Source organism: Tinamus guttatus, unplaced genomic scaffold (assembly GCF_059628265.1).
Source record: "Tinamus guttatus ecotype Peru unplaced genomic scaffold, ASM5962826v1 Tinamus_guttatus_pri_ptg000004l, whole genome shotgun sequence".
In the NCBI taxonomy this organism is placed as follows: Eukaryota; Metazoa; Chordata; class Aves; order Tinamiformes; family Tinamidae; genus Tinamus; species Tinamus guttatus.
The window spans coordinates 2672683-2699548 of NW_028288538.1; the positions used below are offsets into that span (position 1 = coordinate 2672683).

Here is a 26866-nt window from a genome sequence, read left to right on the forward strand (position 1 = left end):
GAATGCAGGGGATGCAGGTGGGATGCCGGGGGGATGCAGGGCAGATCCTGCAGGAATGCAGGGAATGCCTGGGGCATGCAGGCAGGGTGCCAGGAGGATGCCCCAAGGGCAGTGCCTGGGGGGCTGCGCTGGAGGATGCCCAGGGGACATAGGCAGGATGCAGGTGGGATGCAGGGGGTGCTGGGGGTGCCCAGGGGTGCAGAGTGGATGTGGGGGATGCCAGGGGAGGGGCATGCAGGCAAGATACTGGGGGATGCCGGGGTGGGGGATGCAGACAGTATGTTAGGGTAACACAGAGCAGGGATGCAGACGGGATGCGGGGGGTGCTGGCGGGATGGGATGCGGGGGATGCCGGGGGGGGGTGAAACCTAGTCGGGATGCGGGGGCTGCCGCGTCCCCGCCGCTGCCTCCGGGCCGGGCTGGGCCCTCCCCGCCGCCGCCTGCGCCTGCCCCCCCGGAGCATCCCCCGCCTCCGCGCGGGCTCCGGGGCCGCTTTAAAAGGCGAAGTCGCCGCTCCGCCCAGCGCAGCGTCGCGCGGAGCCGCGGCCCGGAGCAGCGCCAGGAGCAGCGCCAAACCCGGCACCGGCACCAGCGCCAACCCCGGCACCAAACCCGGCACCAGCGCCATGCCCGCCGCGGGCCCCCCCGCCGCCTGCCTCTGCCTGCTGGCCCTGGCCGCCGCGCAGCCCCCCCGCGCCCTCTACACCAACCACTGGGCCGTGCGGCTGCGGGGGGGCCCGGCCGAGGCCGCCCGCCTCGCCGCCGCCTACGGATACGTGAACCTGGGGCAGGTAGGAGCCGCCGGACCCCCCCGGCCCGGTGCCGGTGGGGAGGTTGGTGCTCGGGGGGTGCCCGGGTCCCGCAGCGCGGGGCCCCCGCGAGAGGGACCCGGCGCGACCCTCCCGGTACCTCCGGGACTCCGAGGCGAGACGCGAGAGGTACCGGGAGCATCGCGGGGGGGCTCCGGCACCCGGGAGCTGCCGGGGGGCCCAAGACCGCGGAGAGATCCGAGGTATCGCAGAGGGGAGCCCGGGAAGCGGCCGCGAGTCCCGGGATCCGGGAAGCGTCGCGGGGATCGCCCCGGGATCGGGGAATTGCCGGGGGTCCCGGTGTCGGCGGCAGAGGCGCCGTGACACGGGCACAGCGATCCGGATCGGGGCAGCTGGCGGCGGGGCAGGAGGGGTTCCGGTCCGGTCCTGTCCCCTCGGTGCCGGTCGCGGTGCCGGTCCCGGGGCAGAGGCGGGCGCCGCAGCTCGGCGGCGTTTCCCTCGCCCCGTTAAACCCGCAGCTCAACCCTGGCAGCAGCCCGGCGGTTTCGCACGAGGGATTCCCATCCCTGGAAAGTTGCATTTGCGGCTTCAGCAAACTTTGGACTCTCTGTCCCCTGTTTATCTGAGACACTGGGAGCACGAGGAACTTTCGGGTTTAACCCCCCTAGAGCACGTTTATAGCTTAAAGGCAACTTTAATCACGGCAGCTCTGTTTCCTTTGAGCTTTTTCTCTTCCCTGTCTTCTCTGTAAGTGCTCCAGATGTGGATTGGTGTCCTCAGAGTTTCCTCCAGAGTTTATTGTGTCTCTCCTCCTGCCCGCAGCCCGGCGCTTCGCTGGCTGGGTGGCTCTGCAATTTGTCTTGCTGCAGAAGGTGTCTCCTGACCTGCAAATTATAACCTCGCTTTAATTATACTTAAGAATAGGGTTGAGACGTAAAGCGGCAGGATGCTGGGTAAACAAATCCCGACGGGGAGGCTGCACCGGGACACGGGCTCCTGCTGCGGATGCTCTGCCCGGATCCCAACCGCCTGTTTGCAGGCCCCGGGCTCTTCTCCAACGCCCGTGAGGAATCGGCGATATTATCCAAATGTTTCTATCATACGGCCAGAAAAGCGGAGTCTTGCATGCTATGTAATGTAATTAAAGGGCTTCTGTGTTTATCCCTGCTTGGCTGGAGAGTATCTTGATCTATGCTCTCCCACTCTCTGGCCTTTGGTAAATATGCACCTCTCCTCCGGTTTGCATTTGTCTCATGTGGCTCCTGGTTCTGAGTTTTGCCCGTGGGGGTTTCTGCTCCCCTTTGGGTCATGCAGCCAGTGACAGTTGTCCACGGAGCCCTTCTTCCAGGCGCACGAGCAGGCTGAAGACCAAAAGAAATATTTGAGTGGTTGCATCAGGGTGTTCCTGGCTCCCGTTTCGCCCGCGAACGCTGCAGCGGGAGCACGTGCACCTCCGTGTGGCGTCCCGGCCTCTCGGCTGCTCTCGGGACTCTTCCTTGAGCTCTTTCCTCCTTTTTCCTCGACACGAGCGCCCCAGAGCCAACAGGTGATTCTCATGGCAGCGTCTCCAGTGTCAAATCCAGAGATATGGCTTTTCCACACGCACCGTGTGTGCCTTCATGGGTGACACTTGCCTCACGTGGTGGCATCGTGCTTGAAGCTGCTGCTGCCCTCAGAGCTTCTGTGGCTTCAGCCCTGGCTGTGGCCACGTGTGTCCTCTCCTGGTCCAGCAGCCGGGTCTGCAGCTTCCCAGGAGCGGGCAGTGCCCACGGCAAGTGGTGTTGGATGCAACATGGAGTGGCAGTGCTGGCTGCCTGGAAGGGCTGCCTGAAGGGATGTCTCCGTTGGGCCATGCCTGAGATTTTTCCCGTGAGAAACCACAGTCCTGATGGATAGAGGCAGAAAAGTCCTGTTTTCCAGCTTTGTTCTTCCGTCGCGCCGGGTGAGAAGCCCATGGACGGGACGTGGAGCAGACAGATGCCCACGGGCTCCGATCGAGGAGAAGCGTCGCGCGGGTAGATGAGGTGGAGCTGGAGTTGGCTCCTTCCCAGGGCACGGGAACAGCGGGAAGGAGCCACCTGGGAGCCCTACCCGGCAGGGAGGCAGCGGGAGATGTCTGGGTGGGGATAAGTCCCTGGTGGCAAGGCAGACGGTGAATCGGGGAGCAGGAATGTCTGGTGCTGGCCGTGGGACTCCATCCCTATCCCGAGAGAGCCTTGGAGAAGCAGGAAAACGGTCAAACCCGCCCGACTGGGTCCAGACCCCACGCTGTCCATGACCATGGGCTTCTCTGGGCTGGCCTTGCTCTGCTGGTGGGATCTCAACTTCCCTGACACACAGGGGTAACCGCAGTGGGGGAAAAAGGGCTGTTTGTTCCAATTTGGGATCTGAAGTGGTTTCAGTGCCTCAAGCTGTGTGTGCAGGGCGCTGCCAGGGCTGCCTCCTCACCCGCCACGACGGGCTGAGCCAGAGCACCCTCAAACCCCTTTGGGAAGGGGCAGTGAGCACTTCACTGGGGGAATAATTTGCACGCAGAGCGGATTTGGTTTTTATTTCAGGGGAGCGAGCAATTGCAGCGAGGTAAAACACTCCCCGGGCACGTGCTCAGCCCGCGCGGCCGCGGGTTCCCAGCCGTGACGTACGGAGCAAGCCGGGACAGGCCCGCGTTGCAAGGGGATGGCGCGGGGACGGCTGTGCCGTCACGCCGATAAACCCGCCCGCGGCCCGTTACAGTCACACCGGAATCCTTCCTTATTCGGTGTCTGGGGTGGAAGCTTTGAAGGACCTCACGAATATGTCCCCGAGCTGGGCTGGGGGGTCCCCTCTGGAGAGCGACGGCTGCCGGCTCCATGTTGGGTCCAACCTGGACCTGAGTTAGAGGTTGGGCCTTGCTTGGATCCTCATCCCTGCCGCTCAGCACTGGCATGGGACAACCCTCCATCTGCGCCAGCATTCCCACCAACCACTGTGGTGTCTCACTAGCTACAAGGGATCTCCAGCCTGTTTTAGTACTAATGGCCTTAGTACAGGAGCAACCTCCTGGCCGCAACCCCAGTGCTGGCCCAGGGACCACCCTGTTGGATGGAGGCCAGGTCACCTTCCCCTTCCTGCCGTTATTTGTGCGCGGGGCTGATCTAGAGGAGATAAGAGCCATTACAAGCAGTGTGGTTGAAGAGCTGCCTTTGAAGAGTAACTGGGGCTGGAAGGGACCTCTGGAGACCTCTGGTCTAAATCTGAAGTTAAGTCAGGGCCTTGACTGGCTGAGGTTTGAATATCTTCAAGGATGGAGCCCACCACCTCTCCTGGCCAGTGGGTGACCACTCTACATTAAAACTCCATTTCTTTATATCTAATCAGGATTTCTCTTGCTGCAAGTTGCCTCCCGTCCTCTGGCTGTGGATGTGTTGTGTCTGTAACCCGCCCTGTCGGGTGGATGGAGACAGCCCAGCAGCCTTGACGTCGCTTTTGGTGGATTCCCAACTTCTTGTGCGAATTATCAGAATTGACTTCTTGCTTTCCAAGCAACCTCAGCCTTCCCAAAAATGAGTTGGGCAGATGCCTGTTTATGGGGAGGATGCCAGTCCTTGAGGCCAAAACAGCAGAGACCTGATACTCATCCCAATGGGTCTCCATGGCCTCCTGGATGGCGAAATGCTGGGTGCACGGGTGTCCTTCTCCACCCAGGTCATGCCAAGGGTTGGGAATGGCTCCTCCAGCCTCAAACCATTCCTTGTTTGGTAGGAACGGAGCCATCACTACCCTTAGCGTGATAGAGAGGACGTCGCAAGGCAAGAATCACTTTCTGGTTGTTTCTTGCTTGCTGCAAACACAAGCGAGTGGAGCTGGGCAGCATCGGCTCTGTGCCAGTGCTTGTTTGCCACAATTAAGAAGAAAAAAAGCACAAAAACTTCAGCTCATTTCTGCTGAACTACAGGCTTGGGTTGCCCCCAAAAAATCTCAATTCCCTTGAAATTCCTGCCGCAGCCTGAAACCGCTAATCGATTGGGCAAATTAAAATCGACCCTTGTTTAAATGAGAGCCTCCCTTGCACGTTCTTGGCAGCAGCTGGATGTTAAAAAAAAAAAAATCAAGATCAATAGTTGCGTGGAGCAGCACGGGGGAAGGAACGGGAATTTCTAGGTGGTTTCCAAAGGGACCGTGAGTCCCTTGACGCGAGTGGAGAGGCAGGTCGTTGTCGGGACCGCGGTGGGCAGGGGCTTCTTTAACGGGTGGATGGAGGGCGGTCAGCAGCGTTTTGGCTTCAGTTTTGCAGATGCCACTTAGAAATGAACCTGATTCTGTTGTTTCTCCAGTACTTTCGTCTGCACGGATCATACATGGGCTCCTGTTGCTGCAGCAGCTCTGCTGGAGCCCGCGCTGAGTTAATTGTCCTCTTAGATCTCAGGGCAGAGGACAGCAAATTCTTCCTTTATCAACTCCTTAGATGAAAATTGCATTTTTAAATTCTTCTGCATATGATAATTTAAAGTTGAAGGGGTAGACTGGGACGTCATCTGGCCGAAACTCCTGCTCAGAAGAGGGCAAATGTTCAGGTTGGATCCCACTTGAAAAGGTTTCCCTTTTCCTTTAGCAAATCCCACGGGTAAAGAACTGCTGCCTAGTGCCAGGCTTGGTTTGGGGTGGCTCAGACCGGGCTCTCCATGTTCCCCTTCCATTAGCTCCACGTTTCCAACTACTCCGACACAGATTTCACTCCTTTCTTGCTTCCCCTAAAAAATATTCGTTCCCCATTTCTTCTTCTCTCTTGGGAGGTGTATAAATTCCTCATCTTGTGGTTCTTTAGGGAGGCAGAAATTGTAAACCAGTCAGAAAAACTCAGATGAAGCAACGATTCTTTCTTGTGGTCTCCTAGTCGCTGTCCTCAGAGCGAGACCAGTGGGGACACGACGAGAGGGCCGAGCTCATCCCCGGCTCTCATGGGACCCCACGGGAGACGAGGGCTCTTGGAGGGGGCACACAGAGAACGGTGGTTAATGGCAGAGAAATAGCTGAATATTTCAAAACACGACGGTTTGCCCCTGCCTGCCTCTGTTAAGCAACCCTGCTCGGCGTGGGACGGGCTGGCTCGTGCCCCACGGATGGTGCCGGGGGCCGTGACGGAGCTGAGCGCTCCCTGGGCTCTCGACCCGTCCCGTCCCCGACCCGCAGCGCGCGGCTGTTTTGCGTTTATTCCTGCTAATAACCCGTGGAAGGGGCAGCGTGCGCCAGCGAAGGGCAGCGCTGCTTCCGCGGGCGCTTGTTTAGAAAGGGTGATTCTGTTAAAACCAGCGCCGGAGGGAACGGGGATTAGAAGAAAAGGAGTGTTATAAAGCTGCAAAGAGTAGGCTGGGAAACAGCAGCTAGCAGAACGAAACTACATGGCCCAAAGAACGTGGATTTTCGGGCAAAGTGGAAGCACAAGCTTCTCCCAAAGTTTGGGGATGTCTAAGCCTCTTCCCGCTTCCTTAAGGAATGAATTTAAGGAAGGGGCCGTAGAAGGCAACTGCAGAGGCAGAGGGAGTTTGCAGTGAGCAACAGCTCTGCGTATCAATGCTCTGGGAAAAGCAGAGCTGTTCCATGGGGAAGGGGGAAAAATCAGGTGAGGGGAGAGGTGCTCAAACTGAGTGGAAGCAAATTGCAAAAATGACATGAGCTGCAGGAAAGACAAGTAAGTAAAATAACACGCTGGCATCAAAGGCAAAGCTAATTATATATTTAACACGCTCCGAAGAGGCCCTGGCAAAGCTAGCGGCATTAAGTATAATAAATATGTAAATAACCAGAATCTGTCCAGCTTGTTCCGACAGACCACGGGGACGGTTGGGGCTGGGGCCGCGCTCCAGCTGGCCGCGGGCTCAGAGCATCCTCGGGAATGCGCCCGGCAACCCTCTCCCGCCTCTTCCTGCAGATCGGGAATTTGGAGAATTACTACCACTTCCACCACAGCAGGACGTTCAAGCGCTCGACGCTGAGCAGCCGGGGGCCGCACAGCTTCCTCCGCATGGACCCCAAGGTAGGACACGAGTCCCCGTCCCCCCGGGATCCTTATTTCGGTGCGATGCTCCGGGTGCTGCTCCGGAGCCGCTCTCGTGTCCGGCGAGCGTCGCGCTCGCAGCCTCCAAACGCCGTCCTTCGCACGCACGGGGTGACTCATTGGGTACGAGGGTGTTTGCTGGGGAGGAGAAACACTTACAAGGACTAAGCACTAACATCTGCCTGCAAAACGGGGATGGCAAAGCGGGAAAGAAGCCTTCCAGCGGGGAAGCTGTGTGCGCGAGGGGTGTTGATCCAGTTGCCACAACACTTGTTGCCTCCGTGGTTGCTACGAATGAGGCCTTTGGCAGCGGCCGCGCATTGCTCTTTCCTTGAGCAAGCATCCGAAGGGATTTTCTTTTCCTTGCAGCTGAATTGCCAAAAGTAGCGGGAGGGGGATTAAAAAGAGAAGTCGGAGCAGACGGGACCTGCTGCACTGCTGCATAGGGTGAAACGTTGCATTCCTTGTCATGGGAAAGTTGGGATTTAGGAACAAGGTTTTCCCCAAGGATTTCCTTCCCGTTGCAGCCTCATCCTATGCAGCAAATCCCCTTTTCTTGGCCAGCCCACTTTGCTGAGGAGTTTGCTGTAAAGTATATGGATGGGGTGGGCAGCACTTTTGGAGGCACAAGTGGGATGGTTGGTGCGGAGATGGGAACACTCCGGCCCTGGAGACCCACTGGGACCGGCTGCTTGTGAGCCTAGATTCTAATTAGAGCTGTTTCCCCTTAGGGAAGCGAAGAGGCATTGGAGCAAATTACGGATTCCCATCCGTGTTGAAATGCCTCCATGTAAATGAGCCTGGTTATCATGCAAACAGAGTCAAATGGCTCTTAGTCTATTAACATTTACCGTAACCTTGCTCTACAGGCTACGAGTTAGTGCATTTAGCCCTCGTTTCTCTCGAGTCTTTACTTATCAGCTGGAGTTCAAGATGTGCTGGAAGGCGCCTTCTCTTCTCCCTCTTCCCATTTGCAAATGATTTGGGAGGTGTCCCTGCGTTTTGAATGGCGCTTAATTGGCATGCATGGCACAAAGGGGGAAAAAAGGGGAATAATTACCACAAGCCACAATGAAACACGAACATCTCAAGCTGGAATGGCAAAGATGGAAACAGAATATTGCAGGAGAAGCAGCGAATTCAATCGCTTGCAGATGTTTTGAGCTTCGTGTCTTTGAGGGGGCTATTGTTTCCAGTGCAGTTATTTATGGGCTGGCTCTGTGGCGGGAGATGCTGCTCCGAGGGCTGCTTCCCGCCGGCAAAAGGGCCGCCACGACCCGCCTGTGGCTCACGACGCAGGAACCGAATTTCCCTTTGAGTTTCATTTGGGCTCCATGCTCGGTTTTGCAGTCCGGTTTCTTCATCTTCCCTCTCTAGGGTATTGCCTGTGGGTTTTTTTCTCCCCTTTTTCTGTCTATGTGGGACGTGTCCAGCATGGCCACCCTGGCGCCTCTCGGGACAGAGGTGTTTCCCTGCTGTCTGCCCCGAAGCAGAGTGATTCCGGGCAATGGGAATTGCAAAATAGCTGCGTGCGGGCATGCACTGGGATGCAGAGTCCCTGCTCGCTCTGTTCCACTTTTCCCTGCAAAAAAGCAGAATATGGGGCTTTTCTGGGAGTTGCAAAGCAGGGCAGGGGGGCTTGCTGGCATCCCCAGAGCAGAGCTCATGTGAAGCAGTACAGCCCCCAAGGCCCCATCTGTACATCATCCTCCAAGGGCGAAAATGTGGAAGTACCAGGGGAAAACACCTCCTTGTAGGTGGTTGTAGCCATCTTGACCTCTTCTAGCAGCAAAAGATCTTTTTTTCCTTCCTTTTCCCCTTCTTTTCCTCCTCCTTTCTAACTTCTGCGAATCTTCTCATCCTGCAAATGCGCAGCCGGTGCCGGCGGGGATTTTGCCGGGGGCTGCCGGGTTTGGCGGGTGGAGGGTTTGGGAGGGCCGGGCGCGGGGCCGCGCTCAGCCCCGGCCGCGCTCGCAGGTGGAGTGGCTGCAGCAGCAGGAGGTCAAGCGCCGCGTCAAGAGGCTCGTCCGGGGCGACCCGCAGCCGCTGCCCTTCAACGACCCGGTGTGGCCCAACATGTGGTACCTGGTGAGTGCTCCGGCTCGCTCTTCAGTATTTTCTCCCCCCAAATTGGTAGGAAAATCCATTTAAAAGCAAGCGAGCTCCTCCTAGCCTAAATTGCAGAACCCGCAGTGTTTGACATAGAAATGAGCCCTAGCAAGGTAGCGTTGCCCACATTACCTGCTATGCTATTTTATTGTGTTTTCTATTTTGGATTGATGAGGTGAAATTAGAGCAAGCGGGTGAGTTGTATGGGGGGACTCCGGTGCCGGGCTCGCGACACTGCCGGAGTTGGTGCTCTGCCCTTTCTGCCCTTAGCACTGCGGGGATAAAAGCAGCCGCTGCCGCTCAGAAATGAACGTCCTGGCGGCCTGGCAGCGGGGCTACACGGGCAAAAACGTGGTGGTCACCATCCTGGACGACGGCATCGAGCGCAACCACCCCGACCTCCTGCAGAACTATGTGAGTAGCAGGGAGCCCGGCACGGCTCCGGCGCGGGGTTGGGTATCGGCTGCTAAACAGGACGGTTCCCTGGGTACCAAGGGCAGCTTGTGCTTGCTGGGGAATTGGTCTCTGATGGGTTTCCATGATGTACGTGGGGCTTTGCTGGCTGCCTTTAGATGCGGTGATGTCCGGGAGCCCCATGCGCTGTGGCTGCACGAGGCTCCTTCCGAATCCCAGCTCTGCTTTTTGGCTTGGGAGCTGTGGCTCCGGCTCCCAGCCCGCAACGAGCTCCGGGTTACAGCACAAAACCTGCATTTTCCTTAAGCAAAGTGTCAGAAATGAAGTGAAAAATGCCATTTACTGCCAAAACATCCCCACTGCCGACCTTGAGCCCAGAGTGCTCAGTGGTGCTAATACAGCGTCTCCTGGCTCGGAGGCTCTGCAGTTTTAGCCTTGTGTTTTACTCATGGTGTGAGCACTTTGCAGCCCCCACCTCCATCCCCCGAAAGGCATAATTGCAAAAGCAGAAATATTGAACCATGCACTTTCCAGAGGTGCTTTGTCTGCAGCGGTTTTAATATCCGAGGAGGAGCAAGGGACACAAGAAGGGCCCCTCCAGGTAACATGGAGGTGCCATAGGGCAGCAGCTCCGGCGGGTGAGGAAGATCCGGGCAGGGAGCTTGGGATGGCGCCGTACAAATAAGTCGCCTGTAGCTCACGGATGACAACTGCTTCCAGGACCCTCTGGCGAGCTACGACGTCAATGGGAATGACCACGACCCGACACCGCGCTACGATGCCAGCAACGAGAACAAGTACGTGGCGCGCGTTCTGCAGCAAACACAGGGCTGGCAATGCCAGGCCCAGCCGCAGCAATCCCCGTCCAGAGCAGGGTTAATTGGATGGAAAACCTTAATGCTTTAATCGGGGTTTCGAAGGTGGGAAAAGCGGAGCGGAGAGGGAATAAGCAGGTCCCACGACAGCTGTGGCAGAGGGAGGTGGAGCCCTGGTATCCCAATGGTGGTAGCAAGCCCTGCACTGCAAAATCACCAAGCCACCTCTGGAAATACGTTCCCCGGTCTGATTGCAAGGGGCAAAAGCTGCTTTGGAACCGACCTTATGCAACTGCCCCTAGAGATGCTGATCTCTGAGTTAATCCCCATGCTAGTGCATTAGATGTCAAAACATGAATGTGCTTTTTGAACCTCGATTGAAGCTTCCACGTGGCAGCATTTAGGAAAGGACACCAAATGCAACAATTAATTTGCTTTGCCGCTCATTTCCTGTATTCTCTTGGCTCTCCTGTCACGGACCCCATTCCTCAGCACCCGGAGGGGCTGGGACATGGCAGCCAGGGGGATCCTTGGCCAAGGCGGCCGCTCATCCTGTTCTCCCTTGCAGACACGGCACGCGCTGCGCCGGGGAGGTGGCGGCGGCGGCCAACAACTCGTACTGCATCGTGGGCATCGCCTACAACGCGCGCATCGGAGGTGAGGCTGCCGCGCCGGCGCGTGCCCGAGCGGCCCGTGCGGGAAAGAGGGAGCGCGGGAGGGTTTCGGGGAGGGCACGTGGGAAACGCGGCTCCCGCGTGCTTTGGCGGGTGGGAAACGTTGAAGTTGGGTGTCCCCAGCCCGGGTCGTGAGTGCACGGGCGTCCTGCCCTCCACGGGATGCCAAAGCACCAAGATCGGTGCAAAAGAGAAGCCTGCAGCCACCACGGGCAGGGGGGGTGTCAGCAGCCTCCTGCTCTTGAGCCACGAGTGCCAGGGGGGCAACGCCTGCCAAGGAGCCCTTTGCGGGGATGTGGGGCAGCCTGGGTACCCTCCTGCGCTGGGTGATGGGGTGAGGACCCGCCGCCGTCGGTGCCATCCCTGCCACGGCTCGGCTTCTCCACCCGGGAATGCAGAGCAGGCACCGAGCCGTCCCTTACCGCGTTACAGCCACGGTCCGCCGCGCCGCACGAGCCAGGCAGCGCGGGGCCGGGGGGCAAATTAATCTTTATCATTAAATTGCCTTGATGCTGCTAATTAGAACCGGAAAGCTCATTTGCATCAGGGCAGCTTTCAACCAGCTCAGACGCAGCGGGGGCTAAAGGGGCTGTTTAAGCTAGTGACTCATGTGAGCAGCCTGGCGTTTCGCGGCCGCGGCGGGGGGACGTGGGGACGCGGTGACCGCGAGCCGAGCTGCCTGCGTAGCGAGCGGGACGGAGGCTGCAAGCGCTCCGTGCGCACAGGGCTATCCGTGCGCATCGCTGCCTGCTCAAGCCATAGGAAACGTCACGTGCAGTGCAGCTGGGTTTATTTTCGCTGGGTTTTTTAGCACCCAGCGGTGTAGAACGGGAGAGGAGCATTTCTCAAAGGGGTCTGTAGACCCTGGCCACTGCCCTGGTTGTTGGTAGATGTGTTGCCTCTTGGAGCAAGGACTTAAGCAGCAAAATTTGGCTCACGATGTGTAGTCTTCTCTGCAATGCAAGGAAGGAGCGTGTTGGCACCGCTGTTAGCTGGCATGGAGGGACAGCTCCTGGGGGCTGGCAGAGGTGGGGATTGAAGGAGACGGGGCTGGCGTGTGTGGGGCATGTGGCACCAGGAAGGGATTTGTGCAGGAGCCTGAGGTGCCTGTGGGGACCCTGCACCCAGTGAAGGGCTTTTGGAGCCGTTCTTGTCATGGGCCAGGTTGTCACTGAAGGAAATTACTGCGGGAGGGCAATAGGGGCACTGGGCATATCTCTCTTCATCCCATCCCCTGTTCCCTCGTGCATGCAGGAGGACTTGTGCTGCTTAGGTTATTCCTAAATTAAGCCACCCTCCTATATTAAGGCTTCATTGTCTTGACTCAACGCAAGTCTTTGGGCTTGCAAACCAGCTGCAAGCACAAACCAAGCTGCAGCAAAGCCAGGTTTCAGGGTGCTGGGCACAGGGAGCCTCTTGGCTTTGCTCCGCTCAGGGGGATTTAAGCAGTTTTGTCTCCTGTGGGATCAGGCCATCGTGTTCGTGCCAAGCCAATCCCCTGCAAGAGCCACGGAGACGAGCGTTGCTTGTCGACTTTAAACCAGGCTGTGGTTCCCATTTTAATTTGATTTCTCTAATGAGGGCCTCAACATGTGTGTGCGCTGGGGAGGTGGGAACCCGGTATCAAGTGTTGCCATAAAACATGATGGACAGCTGGAGGTTGTGGGATTTAAAAAACTTAAAGAGGGGAGAGTTAAATAATCTCTGAGCATATCGAGTTTGTGATTGCGGAGGAAAATGCGCTCCAGCTTCAGTGAAAGTGATTTGGGGATGGATTACGCAAATAAAGCAGCGATTAATGAGCAAAAGTTGTTGGAGAAGCCTATTTGTCACCCTCAGAAAGCAACCATCTAATTTCACCCGCTGCTCTTCATTGCTCTTGCATGGCTTTCCATTTGCTCTAGGCAAAATACATTACTCTTCAATAAACAAAAAGCAGTCCTGCCACACCACTTCTCCTTTTACTCTTTTCTCTAATGCTCACTTCTGAGGCCTTTACTGCTTACTGCATGGAAAATGGCAGATTTACTCCTCAAACTACTTTCCCTCTCACTCCCTGCCCCCTTTTTTATTTGCCCTTGGTCTCCTCGCTGTGCAGTTGGCTCCAGGGCTGCCCTCCCCATGTCCGGGCACTGCACGAGCATTTCCCTCTGGGCAAGTTTTCCAGGATGGTGCCGCATCCTCTTGGCTTTCCTCTTGGCATGAACAACATGCAGGGTGGAGCAGGAACAGCCTCCGAACTCTGTTCACCTGGGATATACTGCAAGGTGATCAGGATGGAGTTTTGCTTCCTGACGATGAATGCACCCAATGTTTATATATAACAAATATAATCTGGCCATTTTCACTTGCTCTGCTGTGGCCAAGTGCGGCTCTGACACCAGCTTCGGTCCTCTCGCTTGTGTCCTTCAGCTTTTCTAGAAAATGTGACAAGGAAAGGAAGCTTTTGTGTGCTGCTCTGCTCCCTTGCTTTATATTTTTAAGCTGTTTTTTGGCTGGTAGGGGACAGGGTCAGAAAAATATATTTGAGTTGACTGTTGTCCAGAGCACAGCTGCAACTGTAATTAAGTCTGTCTGCATTTGTTTTCTTTAAGAAAAATACATGTGGAAGGGGAAATGCATTTTTTTATAAACAAGACTCACTGGCTGGCAAAATAAGGCACCAGAATTTCCGGCACTACCTTTCCTGCAAAGGCTGTTCCTCAGCATGGCAGGAGGAGGCATGTCCAACATGGTTTCCCTACTGTTAGTGCCATCAGAAATCTTGGAAATGGCACTTTCCCTTTCCTAACAGCTGCTGATCTTTCTGCTTCTCTAGTAACGGGGCTTCTTGGTGCTCTACTCCCTTCTAGCTGGCTGTCCCCTCTCCACAGCCGTTAGGACAGTGATGGTTCTGGCACAAGCCAGCCTGCCACTAGCTTTTCCAGCTGATTAAATCAGTGCTTTCCAATCTCCCTGTGTGCCTGGTGGGAATTTTTTTCCTGGTGGGAATTCACAGGGCGGAGGGGGCAGCGGCCCGGCCATGTAACCCGCCCTGCTCCGAGTTTGCACAGCTGCAGCACTGACCCTGCTAAGGGGCTCCCCTCCGTCCCGGCAGGCAGTGATAACGGAGGGCTCCGTGTTTTGCAACCCTGACTGCTTCATCCTCTTTACGGCGGCAATCAGAGCATTGCTGTTTCCAGCTTATGGGAAGCTGCTCCTTGCCTTTGGCCAAGGTGGCCGTGCCCATCAGGCTGCAAAGCACTCGGGCCTCTTCCTGAATTTTGCACATTGTGCTGTGGTTTCCCCTGCTCCACTTCGAGGTCAAGGTATCCATACATTATTTTTTTTTAATGCAGTTATAAACAAGAGATTCTGCATTTTTTCTCTCCTGCAAGAGATGAGACAGGATGTAGGCTCATGGGCAGGAGGGTTGCCTGGGCACCTTGTCGGCATCCTAAGTGTCGGCAGTGCAAGCCACCGCACGAGGTGCTGGGCTGGCACCCCACATCCCTCAACCCCAAAAAGCGGGCAGGGTTGGTGAGTATGTGGGAAAGGGGCTAATATTTTCCAGCTGTAGGAATTATTGCATTAATTTAAAAAATGTTTTCTTAGCATGGGGAGTTTGCCTCCATGAAGCTTTCTGAGACGCGTGGCCTCCTCTGGTGGCACGGGCCAGGGGATGTGGGGGCCGTGCATCCTCGCCATCCGAACCCTCTGTGCAAGGGCAATTTTATTTCCTCCCCGGTGTTTGCAATTAAATCAAAGACATTGAGGCACCGCTTTGAGCCCCCCGAGGTGGCAGAAGCCTTTGAGCTGCTGCCACCGCGGTGAACAAGAGGCCTTTGATTGCAACCCTTGCACTTGGACAAGAAGCCACTAAGCCCCTAATGTCTGATGTTTTTGTGCTTTTAGGCATTCGTATGTTAGATGGCGATGTAACAGATGTTGTTGAAGCGAAGTCGCTTGGCATCAGACCCGATTACATTGACATTTACAGCGCGAGCTGGGGGCCAGATGATGATGGGAAGACAGTTGATGGACCTGGTCTATTGGCCAAGCAGGCTTTTGAGCATGGCATTAAAAAGGTGTGGAGAACAGAGCGCCCCGGCGACACGCGTTCCTCCCTCAGCCCCGTCCGAGGTCCCAGCGCGGGGGGCAGCGCGCGAGGCCGGTCCTTGGTGGGGAGCATGCGCGCGTGGGGAGTAAGGGGTCAAGGAGGTGACAGCCACAACCCGGTATCGTGTCTCCTTCCCCCCGGTGAAGGTGGTGAAGACCCTCCAGGCCCTGTGAGCTCCCACTGTCTCCTCATGGCAGCACCGCCATCTTAGGTGCATCCCTTTTTCCCGCCATTTTGTGGCCACAAGCAGCCATTTTGTGGCCGCATGTGGCCATTTTGTGGCCCACGCCTGCTCCTCCTCACCCAAACAGGGCTGGATCGGAGGCAGGATGGGCACAGGACCTTTCACAGGCACTGAATAAACTCACCTGCCTCTTCTTTAAGTCCTTGGAGGCCAGGATCCGCCAAGTGGCTCCATGCAAAGCCATGCAAGGGCTCTGGGTGGCAGGCGGCACACGGGGAGGTGCTGCCAGCACACTCAGGATGTCGTGTCCTTCCCATGCTTGTTTCTAGAAAAAGGCATTTTTAAAGCATGCCCAATTCTGGCTTAAAAACATTGTACAAGAGACCTTTCTGGCACTCTTGAGAAACCGTCCCCTCAGCCACTGCCGCCGTGGTAAGTGACCGTCTCTGCTCCGGGCTCTTCCTGGATGTTTTCACCGGCACGTGCTCCAAGGGATGCCGATGCCTTCGGTTTGTTCAGGATGCCTCAAAGCCTCAAGTAGCTCTTTTGGGGGCTTGGAGTGGTTTTGCTTTAGTGAACAATTTGATGTGGGGTGGTGGAAGCAGGCCTGGGATGTGCTTACGGGAGCTTGCAGCACCTTGGGCAGCTTTGCTTCGGCTTTCCTTATGGCAATTCCTTTCTGGAGAATCTATTTTGGACGGGGCTTGAAGCTAGGAAGGGAAGTGTCATTAAAAAGATTTGTGTATGTGTATATACATATATATACTTTGGGGAATAGTCCTACTGGCTACTTCATGCTTACAGCATTGTGTCACCAGCCTAAGGGTAGACCTGGCCACCACCAGCAGCATGCCAGCATCCCTGTGATCCCCAATTACCCAAACTGTGCTATTTCTTTTTACCCCTCTGTGCCCAAGGCTGCCCCGGTGGGGACTAACTCAGCAGCTGCTGAGCAGTGGGGGGCAAAAATGGAGCTGGGGAGTCGTGGGTTGGCAGAGCCCAACCCAAGGCTGTGAAACCAGCCCAGCCGTTGCCTCTTTTTGCAAAGTGCTTTGAGATTTCTAGGTTGGAAAGCAACGCATCAGTGCTGAGGGTTGCTTCTGACCCAAGGCTGCTCCAAAGACTCTACCTCCGGCCTTAATGTTATCTAAAAATAGGGTGGAGTGTTTTTCCCTGTATTTACTTAATTTCCTGCCTGGGGTAGTTCGTCTGAAGAGGAATTCATTGAAGTGCATGGGAGTTCACTCAATATAAATACACAGGAACAGGCTTCTTTTTAGACCTTTTTTTTCCTCCCCTGTGTAGGAGCTGTAAGAGGGAGCAGGCTGCGGCAAGGCGCCTTGTGCTGCCCCTCAGGCCTCTGTTTCAGGGAGCTTTTCCCAAACCGCAGAGCAAAACCAGCCACTATTGCCTGAGTAGGACGATGCCCGACCCCGCTTGTGTACAGCAGGTTTTCTTGGCATTGCCCGAAGAGGGCAACCAGGTCCAGCTCGAGACGTGGCAATCGGCTGCACCCCAGTGCATCACAGCAGTGATGTGTCCAGAGCAGCTTTACGATGGGCATCAGAGCATCAGGCCCTCTGAACCTGGACGTAGCAGGATCCATGTAGGAAGCAATCCTGTTTTGGCCCTGCGTTTCCCTCCTGCCGCCTTCCCCCAGCGTCACTGGCATTTGTGGCACACAGACCCCTGAGTGTGCAGCTCCTAGCTGCCCGCTCCCTGACTTTAAATAATGAGGAAAGCTGAAAGTGGATAGTTAGCTGTAACCTTTAGCCCAAGCAAACAGCTGTAGCTGAGTTATAAATCCTTAAAATTGAGTTTTTAATGGAAACATTAAAATAACCTTTATCTGTTAGCAATAGGACTGCACTGCGGTGATTTATCTTCTTAGTACTTGCTCCTTCAGCCACACCTTATTAGTTCCTGAGCTAATGGGGTGATATTTATCCTGGGTTCTAATTGAGTGTCATTAAGTAGCAGCACAAGCCGATGGTGCCGAAGCAGTGCTGAGAAAATGGGAAGAATCCAACCCAGCCAATGTCATTCCCCCAGGAGTGAGCTGCTTAGCTGTGAGCCTTGGCCAGGGGTGATTTTAGATGGTGTCTGGATTCAATTTTATTGCAGAAAGGAGCCCACTGCAAGGATGGCATTGGCTTATGAATGATTTCAAATATAGAGGTTGGGTATTTCATGTCTCCTTGCAGAAATTTTAGCAGTTATTTGTTTGAGAGCAAAGGAAAAGAGTTTTTTTTTTTTTTTTTTTCCGCAATTTGACCTCCCAGAGAGTTGCTTTATTAGGTGATCTCTCATTCAGCTAGAAAACACCTTTAGGTGTCAGATGTATATTCGCTTGATGAACTCTGGAGGAGGAAAATGCCATTTATGTGCCTGTTAGTGTCTTTGTGCAACCATGCTGGACTTCCTCCCATGCAATCCTGCTGGGCTCAGTAGGACACAGGGTTTAGGTCAGGACAAAACCCCAAATCCCTCAGCAGAGAGGAGCCACCAGCAGTGCTACCTGTTTGAGGGGGCTGGTAGGAGCAGGCAGCCCGGAGGCTTTCCTGGAGCACCTGGAACTGTCACGCTTTGCAAATCTGTGCATACCTTTGACAATTAATAACTGATCTGATGACCTAGATGATCTGATGAGTGTTTGGGGAAATCTGAGTTTGTTCGTGATGAGGCTGCTCTTTTCCTGTTAGTAGATGGGTGGATTTTGCCCTCTGAGAGTCGTTTGCTGTCTGGTTCTCACTAGCCGCACTGCAAAGCCGTGTCCTAGCAAATGTGTGGAGTGCATCTGTTTCCATTGGACATGGTGCACATCAACGGAGGGGGATCAGCCCACGGCAGTAGACCGTGCCAAAAGCACAGGTCAGGACAGAGCAATCTCGGAGATCCAGGAAACCCTAGAAAGTGAGGCTAGAAGTCCCAGTGGCTGTTGGGCAAAGATTCAGTAGACTCAAAATCTGGGTCAGCTTCTCCCTTGACAACAGGCAGTGCAATAATTTCGATAGGAATTGCACTTTTTCTTATGGACTTCCAGATAACTCTATTAATCTTTGCTATGGAAATATCCCTATTTGGCTGGGAGGCAGCCCTGGTAATGAAAAATTTCATAAAGTAAGGGAACAGCCTGGCTTGCACTATGTATCCAGAGGCAGGATCAGCTAAGAGAGTCTCTCTCCAAGCAGGAGAACAAGACAGGTAATAAACCATCCTTCTTCCCCTTAATGCTCAACAAAATACAATAAACCCCGTGAATTCCTCTGGAGGAAGGCTGCATTTTTTTGTGGATACGGCCAAGCAGTAGGAGGAAAGTAAACTCCCGATCTGCCCGGGCTAGCCCCAAAATAGCAGCGTGTAATGCCAGGGAAGTCGGATTCACCCCGGCTACTCCCCGCTCGCTCTGCCACCGCTGCTCGTGCACTGATTTCCTGCCAAGCTCGGCAGGCGCCGAGCAGAGCTGCATGTACGGGGGCAGAAATGCCAAACATTCATCTGGGAGAAAGGCAGCGTAATTAAAAAGGAGCAGGATGTCTTATGGTGTGTATCGGTGGAACGGCTCTGTGGCCTTCGCTGTGCAAACTTGCCTGTCCTTGCCTGTCTCGGCTCGGGGCCCGCTTCGTGTGACAGCCGGCTGGGAGGGGACGGCCACAGGGGCTGCCAAGGAGACCCACGCAGGGTGTAAACGAGTTCAAAGTGTGTCCTACCCTCCCGGCACCAGCATCTGTGCCGAGGAAGGGCAGCTGAGCCCCTCCGTGCCGCGCCGCTGGGTTTGTTTGCGTGTTGGGCCGGCGAGGAGTGTTTGTGGAGCACGTGCCACCTGCCCCCGTGCCTCTCCCTCCCCTCCTGGCCTGGAATTTCCCCTGGCTCCGGGGAGGTCTTGGAGACCGACTCACCTTTCCCACCCCAGCAAATTAAAATCCTGGCCGAGTCGGAGCACGGAGCTCTGTCAGCTCTTGCAGATGTGGTGCCTGACAGGGGCTGCTCCATCAGATCTTCCTGCCAAGCTACATGCAGAGAAAAGACCAAGATTAAAAAAAGGCCCAAAAGATATGTTATGGGAAGCCTGCCTTTGGTTTGGGTGGGTGGTTTCTGCAATGGGCTGTGTGGGCTCCGAGCAAAGGAGACGCTGTTTGGGGGGAGTTTCCTGGCGCTTCCCTGGGCCGGGCGGGTGGGCTGGCTGGGGTTGCCTTCCCTCCGCATGTGATGTGGTAGGACACGAGTCCCCTCCCTGCACAGCTGGAAAATGCCCTGACGGAGGTTTCAGCCTTGTGCAGGTGCTGTGAATTCCAGAGATGGTTTTTTTTGTCCTTTGAGAGTTTGCAAAAGTCACCAAAATCCCCTTGCCCTGCGACTCTGCCTTCCTTCTCAGTACTGGCTGCCTTTAAAATTGAGGCTCACTGCAAGAAAATGCCCGTTTGTAGGGAGTGAATTAGATGGCTCCCAAGGCAATGGGAGTCCAGGGGCTGCGGCCGCATGGGATGGGCCGGAGAAGGGTGGGATCCAGGCTGGAAGTGTCCATATATCCTAACCCCAAATCCTAACCCTAGAGGGACAATGATTACAGAGGAGTTGCCCTGCACTATGGTATAGTAGCAGGGGACTGCAATTCCTTTCCTTCCTGTCCTGATATCTGAGTTTACCCTGGTCCAGCATTTGGTCTCATCACTTGTTTTTCTCTTTGGCTGCAGGGCCGCAGGGGCTTGGGATCCATTTTCGTCTGGGCTTCAGGAAATGGAGGCAGAGAAGGAGATTACTGCTCTTGTGACGGTTACACCAACAGCATCTACACCATCTCAGTGAGCAGCACCACCGAGAACGGGTACAAGCCCTGGTACCTGGAGGAATGTGCCTCCACCCTCGCCACCACCTACAGCAGCGGGGCCTTCTATGAGCGAAAAATAGTAAGTTTTCTCCCCTCTTTCCATTTTTCTGAGCAGGATGCCACTTCCCTGAAAGCTTTCCATGCGGTGGGGATAGTCCAATGCATGGCTCAGTAAATCCGAGTTATTTTCCTAGAAGTGCCGGGCCGTGCTGTGACAGCCCGGCTGTGTTTCGCCCAGAGGTGACTGCTTCTTGGCAGAGGAGGCAACGGGCCTTTCGATGGGAGCCTTTAGCAAGGAAGAAGTTGACTGTAAGGAGCCAGTGTGGAGCGTAATTGCTGGTGGCTTGGCAAAGTTTCTAGACATGCTTAGTTCAGTGGAATCTCTCGTAGGGATTTATTGAATTTAGGGATCTTTTCTGCCTTGGCCTAAACCAGCAGACGTTTAGGCATGTTTACTTTCAAGAGTTGGTTGGACTTCTCACGAGCTTGTCTGTAAGATCTGGGCCTTACCATTAGTTCTGTGATGCAGTTTGCACTTTTTTGTTTTTTTTTCCTGGTGAAGTTCTGCAAAATTTCTCAGGGGAATGGCTCTACATGGCTCTTCCTTGCCTTCTGGTATCTCTTTTTTCTTTTTTCCTGTATCTAGGTGAAAAACAGTGTTGGAAGTTTGCAAAAACACAAGGGTGTTCGACACTCACCTGTCTCCTAAGGCTCCCCTTGCTTAAAAAAGAGAATTTCAAGAGTTTTAGCCTCAGATAGGAATGAAAAGGGAAGATGGAGCTGTGTGCCAGGGATGTGGGGAGCCTGAATGCAGGTCCTTGCTGTACAGCATCCTTGGGTGACCTCAGTGAGCTGCTGCGTGTCCCAGGACTCAAGTCCTCATCTGCAAAGCAGGAATAGGAGCAGCTCTTCTTGCCCAAACGTTTTCTGAGGATTAATGCATTAAAGGCTGTGACGTTCATAGAGTATCTCAGCCATTTGGAGGCATTGTTAAGAGGAACAAGGGATGGACCTTGCCTGGGCCGCATGCACGTGCGGCAGTTTGTCAGCTGAACAAACACGAGGGAGGCGTTTCCTTACCTACCACTGCGTTGCCACCCGCCGCACGCACAGGCTTGGAGCCGGAGGGGGTTATTTGTGCCGGCGGGGCTGGGACAGCTCTGCTTTCATTAATTTATTGGGAGCACAGTGCCAATTTACGGCCCAATCCGACCTCTTGATTTTAGCAGTGATTTCTAAAGCCTTGTGGAAGTCTGTGCTGCAAAAGCCAGGTAGTTTCTCAGCAGTCTGGTGCATTCTGCTCAAACCGAGCCCCGACAGCTACTGGCCGGGGCGGGAAGGGCTTTGCTCCAGCATTGCACAACCTCTCCCGGTTGATTTGCCTCCGCTAAAGCCGTGCCTGTGCATGTCCTGTGTGTTTTCCCGTCCCCGGAAAAGGCACCGGCTGCCATCGGCCCCCAGTACAGCAAGGGCACAGGGAGGGAGCCAGCAACCGGGCTTGACAGCTACCACCATGCGTTGATTAAGATAATCGCTTCAAATATGTTTGAATAAAACACGCCTAAACTCAAAGGCCCATCTGGCTGCGCAGCAGCGTGTCGGAACAGGATCCGAGTGCATCCTGACAAGACTTGGGCTCCGCGAGGTTGTGTGAATCCAAGAGGAGCAAGAGGTATTTTAATTAATTACTCACGTAAAGGTGGCTGTGAGAGGGCTCTGATGACAGCTTTTAAGAAAAGCCAGCGAGCTCTTATGTTTCCCGTTTGGCTTCCTCCTTCATGGTGTTGCAATAGAGAGCTTTCCCTCAAAGTAGCAGGAAGGCAACGTCACAGAGGGTTAATGAATCCTTTTTTGAACATCTCCTTAGATACTTTTCCCTGCTGTTCAGGCTATATTTGCCCTGTCACAACAACTTTTGTGGTCTCGCTTTGCAGCAAGACATTTCCTGACGAAAGTCTCTGTGCGTCATCTGCAACTCAGGCAATCAAAACATCACCCGCCAGCCCTGTGCGTTACCAGGGCCGATAGGGAAATCTCTATCCCAATGTTTGCTCTTTTAGTACTCAAACCTTAGGCTTTTCTCTGCAACTAGAAAGCTGGGAATGCTCCTCTTTTCTTTTGTTTCTCCCCATACAAATGGAAATTTGTGCAAAATGCCAGGAACTGGTGCTTTTAAGGAAAGGGCCAGATACAGTGGAGCTCAAAGGGAACCCCCTTGCCTGCACCAGGAGGCTCCTTGCTGCAAAGCTGGCCACGCCGCTCTGAGCCATGTCCCTTCTGTCCCCAGGTCACCACGGACCTGAGGCACCGCTGCACGGACGGCCACACCGGCACCTCCGTCTCTGCCCCCATGGTCGCCGGCATCATCGCCTTGGCTTTGGAAGCAAAGTAAGTTGAGCTGCCTGCTCTTGGGTGGGGTGTTTCCGTACTCAGTACCCAGTGATCAAAGCAGAAAACAAAACAAACAAAAACAGGGGTTTTCTCTAGAGCTGCTTGAAATGGGCCTGAGTCATTCTAAATTGCTCCTCTTTTGCAAGGTTTGATACAGCACTGTGATTTTCTATGTGATTTTGTATGTTCTATTGAGCTAATTCTTCACGTGTGGTGTTTGTTGAAAATTTGTAAGGGAAGTCAGGCTCTTCATCTGGGACACTGAAAGCACTGGCAGCCAGCTCTGAAAGGAGTTTTATAAATACTTTGTTTGAAAAAATATGTCAGGAAATGTCTCGGAAAATGGAAAATGCCTGCGAAAGTGATGGCTTTCACCAAGTGTTTCATTTGGGGAGAAAGCAGTGCTTTTGTATAACATCAGAGATTCATGCAGTGCGAACGGCACAATCCTCTCCCCATTTTAAACAGGCTCTGGTGGGAAGTGAGAGCCCCAGCTCAGCCCTCTGCTCTCCCCTAGCCGGTCTCCTTCGCAGCCGCGCAGCGCCGCTGGCCCCGGCTGAGCTGCGGTGCCTTCTCGCGTGTCCCTGCGGAGCATTTTCTCATGAGCTTCTCAATATTATTATTTTTAACGGGTGGAAATAAAAATAAACCCGAGCCATGGCTCTGTTTCCCAAAGCTATGAATAAACTGTAGGTAAGTGTGGGTGGCAAAGCGCTGCGGAAGAATAATATGATCTCATTAAGGGATGGAGTTCGTGGCATCTCTGCTTTCATCTATCTTCATCAGTCTCCCCCCGTCCTCCCAGCTTCCAGCCATTTGGCTCAATTTTAAATCCAGAGTCCAGGCTGGGTGAATATGTTTCAGGAAGTGTCATTTCATTACAAATACATTAAGGGAGTTAGATGTATTTTTTGAATTGTATGGTTGGGGCATAAAATGCAACATTAAGTACCAGAGCATGCACAGAGCATCACACACACCATTCTGATGAGAAGGAATAAATTGAATCAAAGCTTAAGATGCTCCAGAAACAACTGTAAGAGAAACCATGGAAAAATTGTCAAAAATTTCTTGGAGATGGGGTCTTGGATGGTGTTCAAAAGCCAGCGGGGCCCTGTGCCAGTACCTATGAACACACAGTCCCAGAAGCTTCATTTTTCTGTTAAATGAGGGACCCTGGTTGCTTCCTGCAGTATTCCTGCAAAGGTAGGATCCGTGCCGCAGCCTGTATCCGTGAGCTGTCGTGTTTGGGCCCCCACGCTGGGATTTGATTCATTCCTGACTCCTCATTCCTGATTTGCTCCGGTTACACCTTGGAGCATGAAAATATCTTGAAAATGAAAATATATTTTCCCAAAATAAATCCTCATGAATATCCTCAACTTTGGGCTGACAGTCCCCTCCGGGCAGCCTGGGCTGTGCTCCCCCAGAGCACTGCAGCCAGGGCTGCCACCACAAGCCATGGCCAGGACAGACAGCGTTTTATAACCCTTTGATTATTTATTGATATCAATAGCTGATGCCAGAGCAGCGCATCAAGGCGCTGCAAAGCTGCAGCTTCAGCCCCACAAAGGCCCCTTGCAGTGGGGTTACCCTGTGCCTGTCTCGTTGCAGCCCCTTGCTCACCTGGAGAGATGTCCAGCACCTGCTGGTGAAGACCTCGAGGCCCGTGCACCTGCGAGCGGCCGACTGGAAGACGAACGGCGCCGGGCACAAAGGTGAGGCGGGCGGGCGGCCTCGGTGCCGTCCACGCCGACCGCTGGTCGGTGCCGAGAGAGGATATTTGCAGGACCACCTTCTTAAATTGTTATTTCAATGACCTGCAAAGCAGAAATTCAGCAATCTGCTTTGCTTGTCTTGGTGTTGTCCTCTCTGTGTTGACTCACATTTGGATATGGCAGTTTTATTTGCAAGAAAGTCTGCAAAAAGCCGAATAAAAGCCCCTAAAGCTCTGCTCACAGGGGTGTTTTTTCCCCAGTGACCGCTCTCAGCTGGTTTTGAGCTGCACCAGCTGCATCGCAGGCAGTTGAACGGCACAAGGCAGAGGCAATAAATTGCAGTTTGATAAGCTCTGCAAAAGCCTGCTTGTCATCAGCTCTCCAGACCTGCGGAGCTGCAACATCTGCTGCCCGTTTCATCCAGCAGCAGCTGGCCGGTGCTCAGGGATTTGAGACGGTGCAAGGAAGTGGCTGGAGAAGAGCTCGCTGTGCGTGGCCAGCACAGCCCTGCCAGCCCACGCTGTGCTGCACTGCCCTGCCGAGGCATCATGTTTTTAAGGGAGTCCGTTTCTGAGTCTTCTCTCTTTCCAGTTAGCCATCTATATGGATTTGGTCTGGTGGATGCAGAAGCTATTGTGCTGGAAGCCAAGAAGTGGAAATCTGTCCCGCCGCAGCACGTCTGTGTGGGAAGCCTGGACAGGGTGCCCAAGTGAGTATTGGTGGCTGTGAACCCCTCCTGGCTCTGAGGGTCATCTTTGCTGTGCAGAGACTGCCCACACTCAGTGTTTTCTGCCTGCCTGGGCTCGGGGAGGAAGCAATGCCCTTGCAAAGACTCGCCAAGTTGTGACTTGCTTCGAGTTCATCAAAATCTGGCTTTCATGTATTGACACATCGCTAACACAGAGCTCCTGTGGATGCTCCCAGGAGTAGTCTCTTAAGCTGGGGGACCTTTGGCTGTGACTCCTGGGTCATTCAGAGCTGTCTTCCCCAGACAAGCCAGGAAACTTGCTTTTGGTTGATGTTTCTTGGTGCTGATGTTGCTTCTGAGATAGGAGATGCAGGTTCCCTGTGGGCTGCGCTTTGTGTTCACTGATTTGCTGTGCTGCTCTGCAGGGAAAAATATAAACTCCACAGAAGATTACAAGTGTTTTTCTCCTTGGAATTTAGGAGCCAGGCTGGACAGGACAAGTCATAATAAAATCCCATGTTATTTTGGTTCTGTGCCCTCAGTTCCCAGGTGGGTGATCAGCAGCAAGTTTTGAGGGCTGACAGTGCTCTTTGCCATTTTGGAAATGGCTTAGGGAGACCAGAGTATTCACTGGCTGGCTCCTATGTTAACAGTGAAGCATTGGGCTGATATCTTTCTTCCCCAAAAGAGCTCATTTTGACTTGAAGGCACCAAAATTTTGCACGTTATCTTGTGCAAAGACTTCTCTTACTTCCCATTAAAGAGTAACACCTAATCTCCTTGAACCTGGTGTCAGGTTCAGACCATTTCAAGTGTGCATCATACAGATGGTTCTTCATCAGCTAGATTAAAGACTCAGATCAGTGCTGGGAGCAAAGGTATTTACTGCTATAAACTGTAAATCACGTATCAGATCCATCATTAAATGGGAAGGTGAGTACAGGAGAAAGGGCTGCATTACTAACTGCCTTGGCAACTCATCCTGCACCGGGTTCAGGAGTGGTTCCCTACGATGGGAATCCAAGCTCCTGTGAGGCCAGTGGGCAGATGTTACTCTGCAGGAAAGCAGGTTTTCAAGGGAATCCCACTGCAGCAACCAGTTCATTGATGAAAGGGGCTGCAGTGTCCCATTGGGGGCATGATTTTCTCTTGAGCCAGATTAGAGCATCTGGCAAAATCAAACCTCCTCTAAGACACTACCTCATTTCTAGAGCAGATGTGATTTGCTGATCTTAAAAAAAATAATATTTGGAAAGAATTAAGAATCATTAAGAGTAATGATTTGTAGCTGAGTTTGTTCATACAGCAGTTTGTCTGATAGAGATGCTAAATGCAAACCAAGGAGAAACACTGCACTGATAATTTTAATAAAAAGTGCACTTGCAGCCCATAAGGCATACATCTTGTTCAAAAGCATTTTGTTACTATAAAGCAATTCAGCAAATTCCTGTTCTAGGACAGCGTATGGCAATAGAGGATACGATAATTTGCTGCTTTTTGCTGTGAAGCAGTAGGAAACCAGGTTTTAACAAAACAGAGCGTCTGTGGCTTGCTGATAGGAACCAGAGACGCACAGCTGAGACAAGAAGCCAAAGGAAATACACCCAAATTATGTCTCATTATGGAGCCCCTCCTGCTCCTTGTTAAAACTGTGTTGTGGAAAGAGTTGGAAATATAGAGAGCAGTATAGTGTGGCTTGGATTGCTTTTTGGGGGGAAAATGTACAAAACTTTGGTGGATTTAAGCATGTTTACATCCTCCCTCTGTTATCTATCAGTCAGCCTTGAGCAAAAGACATAAGGAGCACGGATGCCCCTGTTGTCTGCACCGGCTTACACACAAAGTGAGCAGATATTCCCTGAGAAATATTAACAGGCTGAAACTGCTGCTGTTAACGGTCAACAATTTTCCCCTCCTCACTCCTGCTGTTCACTCACTCACTGTGGCTGCAAGGAAGGCCAGCGTGGGCTGGGGAGGGGTCTGAAGCTCATCAGTTCTTGGGTTTGAGCACTGCAGGCACGTATTTACAGCCTTCACCCCCACGTGAGCACCCTCGACCCTCCTCTACCTCTGCCTTTGCTGGGGTGAGTCAAGGGCACGGGTTATTTGAGGGCTTTCACCTGGCAAGTAGGTTGCATGTGG

General features: G+C 53.7%; 1 protein-coding gene across 1 annotated transcript in view; it reads left to right on the top strand.

Annotated features, from left to right (window-relative positions):
- Window positions 1-626: 626 nt before the first annotated feature.
- Window positions 627-26866, top strand: part of PCSK6 (proprotein convertase subtilisin/kexin type 6) — a 39131-nt gene continuing 12891 nt past the window's right edge. The window contains exons 1-11 of the mRNA XM_088520818.1: window positions 627-791; window positions 6679-6783; window positions 8782-8892; window positions 9184-9327; window positions 10048-10124; window positions 10711-10799; window positions 14711-14883; window positions 19794-20006; window positions 22215-22315; window positions 23933-24036; window positions 24628-24745. Of these exons, the coding sequence (XP_088376944.1) occupies window positions 627-791; window positions 6679-6783; window positions 8782-8892; window positions 9184-9327; window positions 10048-10124; window positions 10711-10799; window positions 14711-14883; window positions 19794-20006; window positions 22215-22315; window positions 23933-24036; window positions 24628-24745 (1400 nt within the window). The remainder of the gene's footprint in view (window positions 792-6678; window positions 6784-8781; window positions 8893-9183; window positions 9328-10047; window positions 10125-10710; window positions 10800-14710; window positions 14884-19793; window positions 20007-22214; window positions 22316-23932; window positions 24037-24627; window positions 24746-26866) is intronic.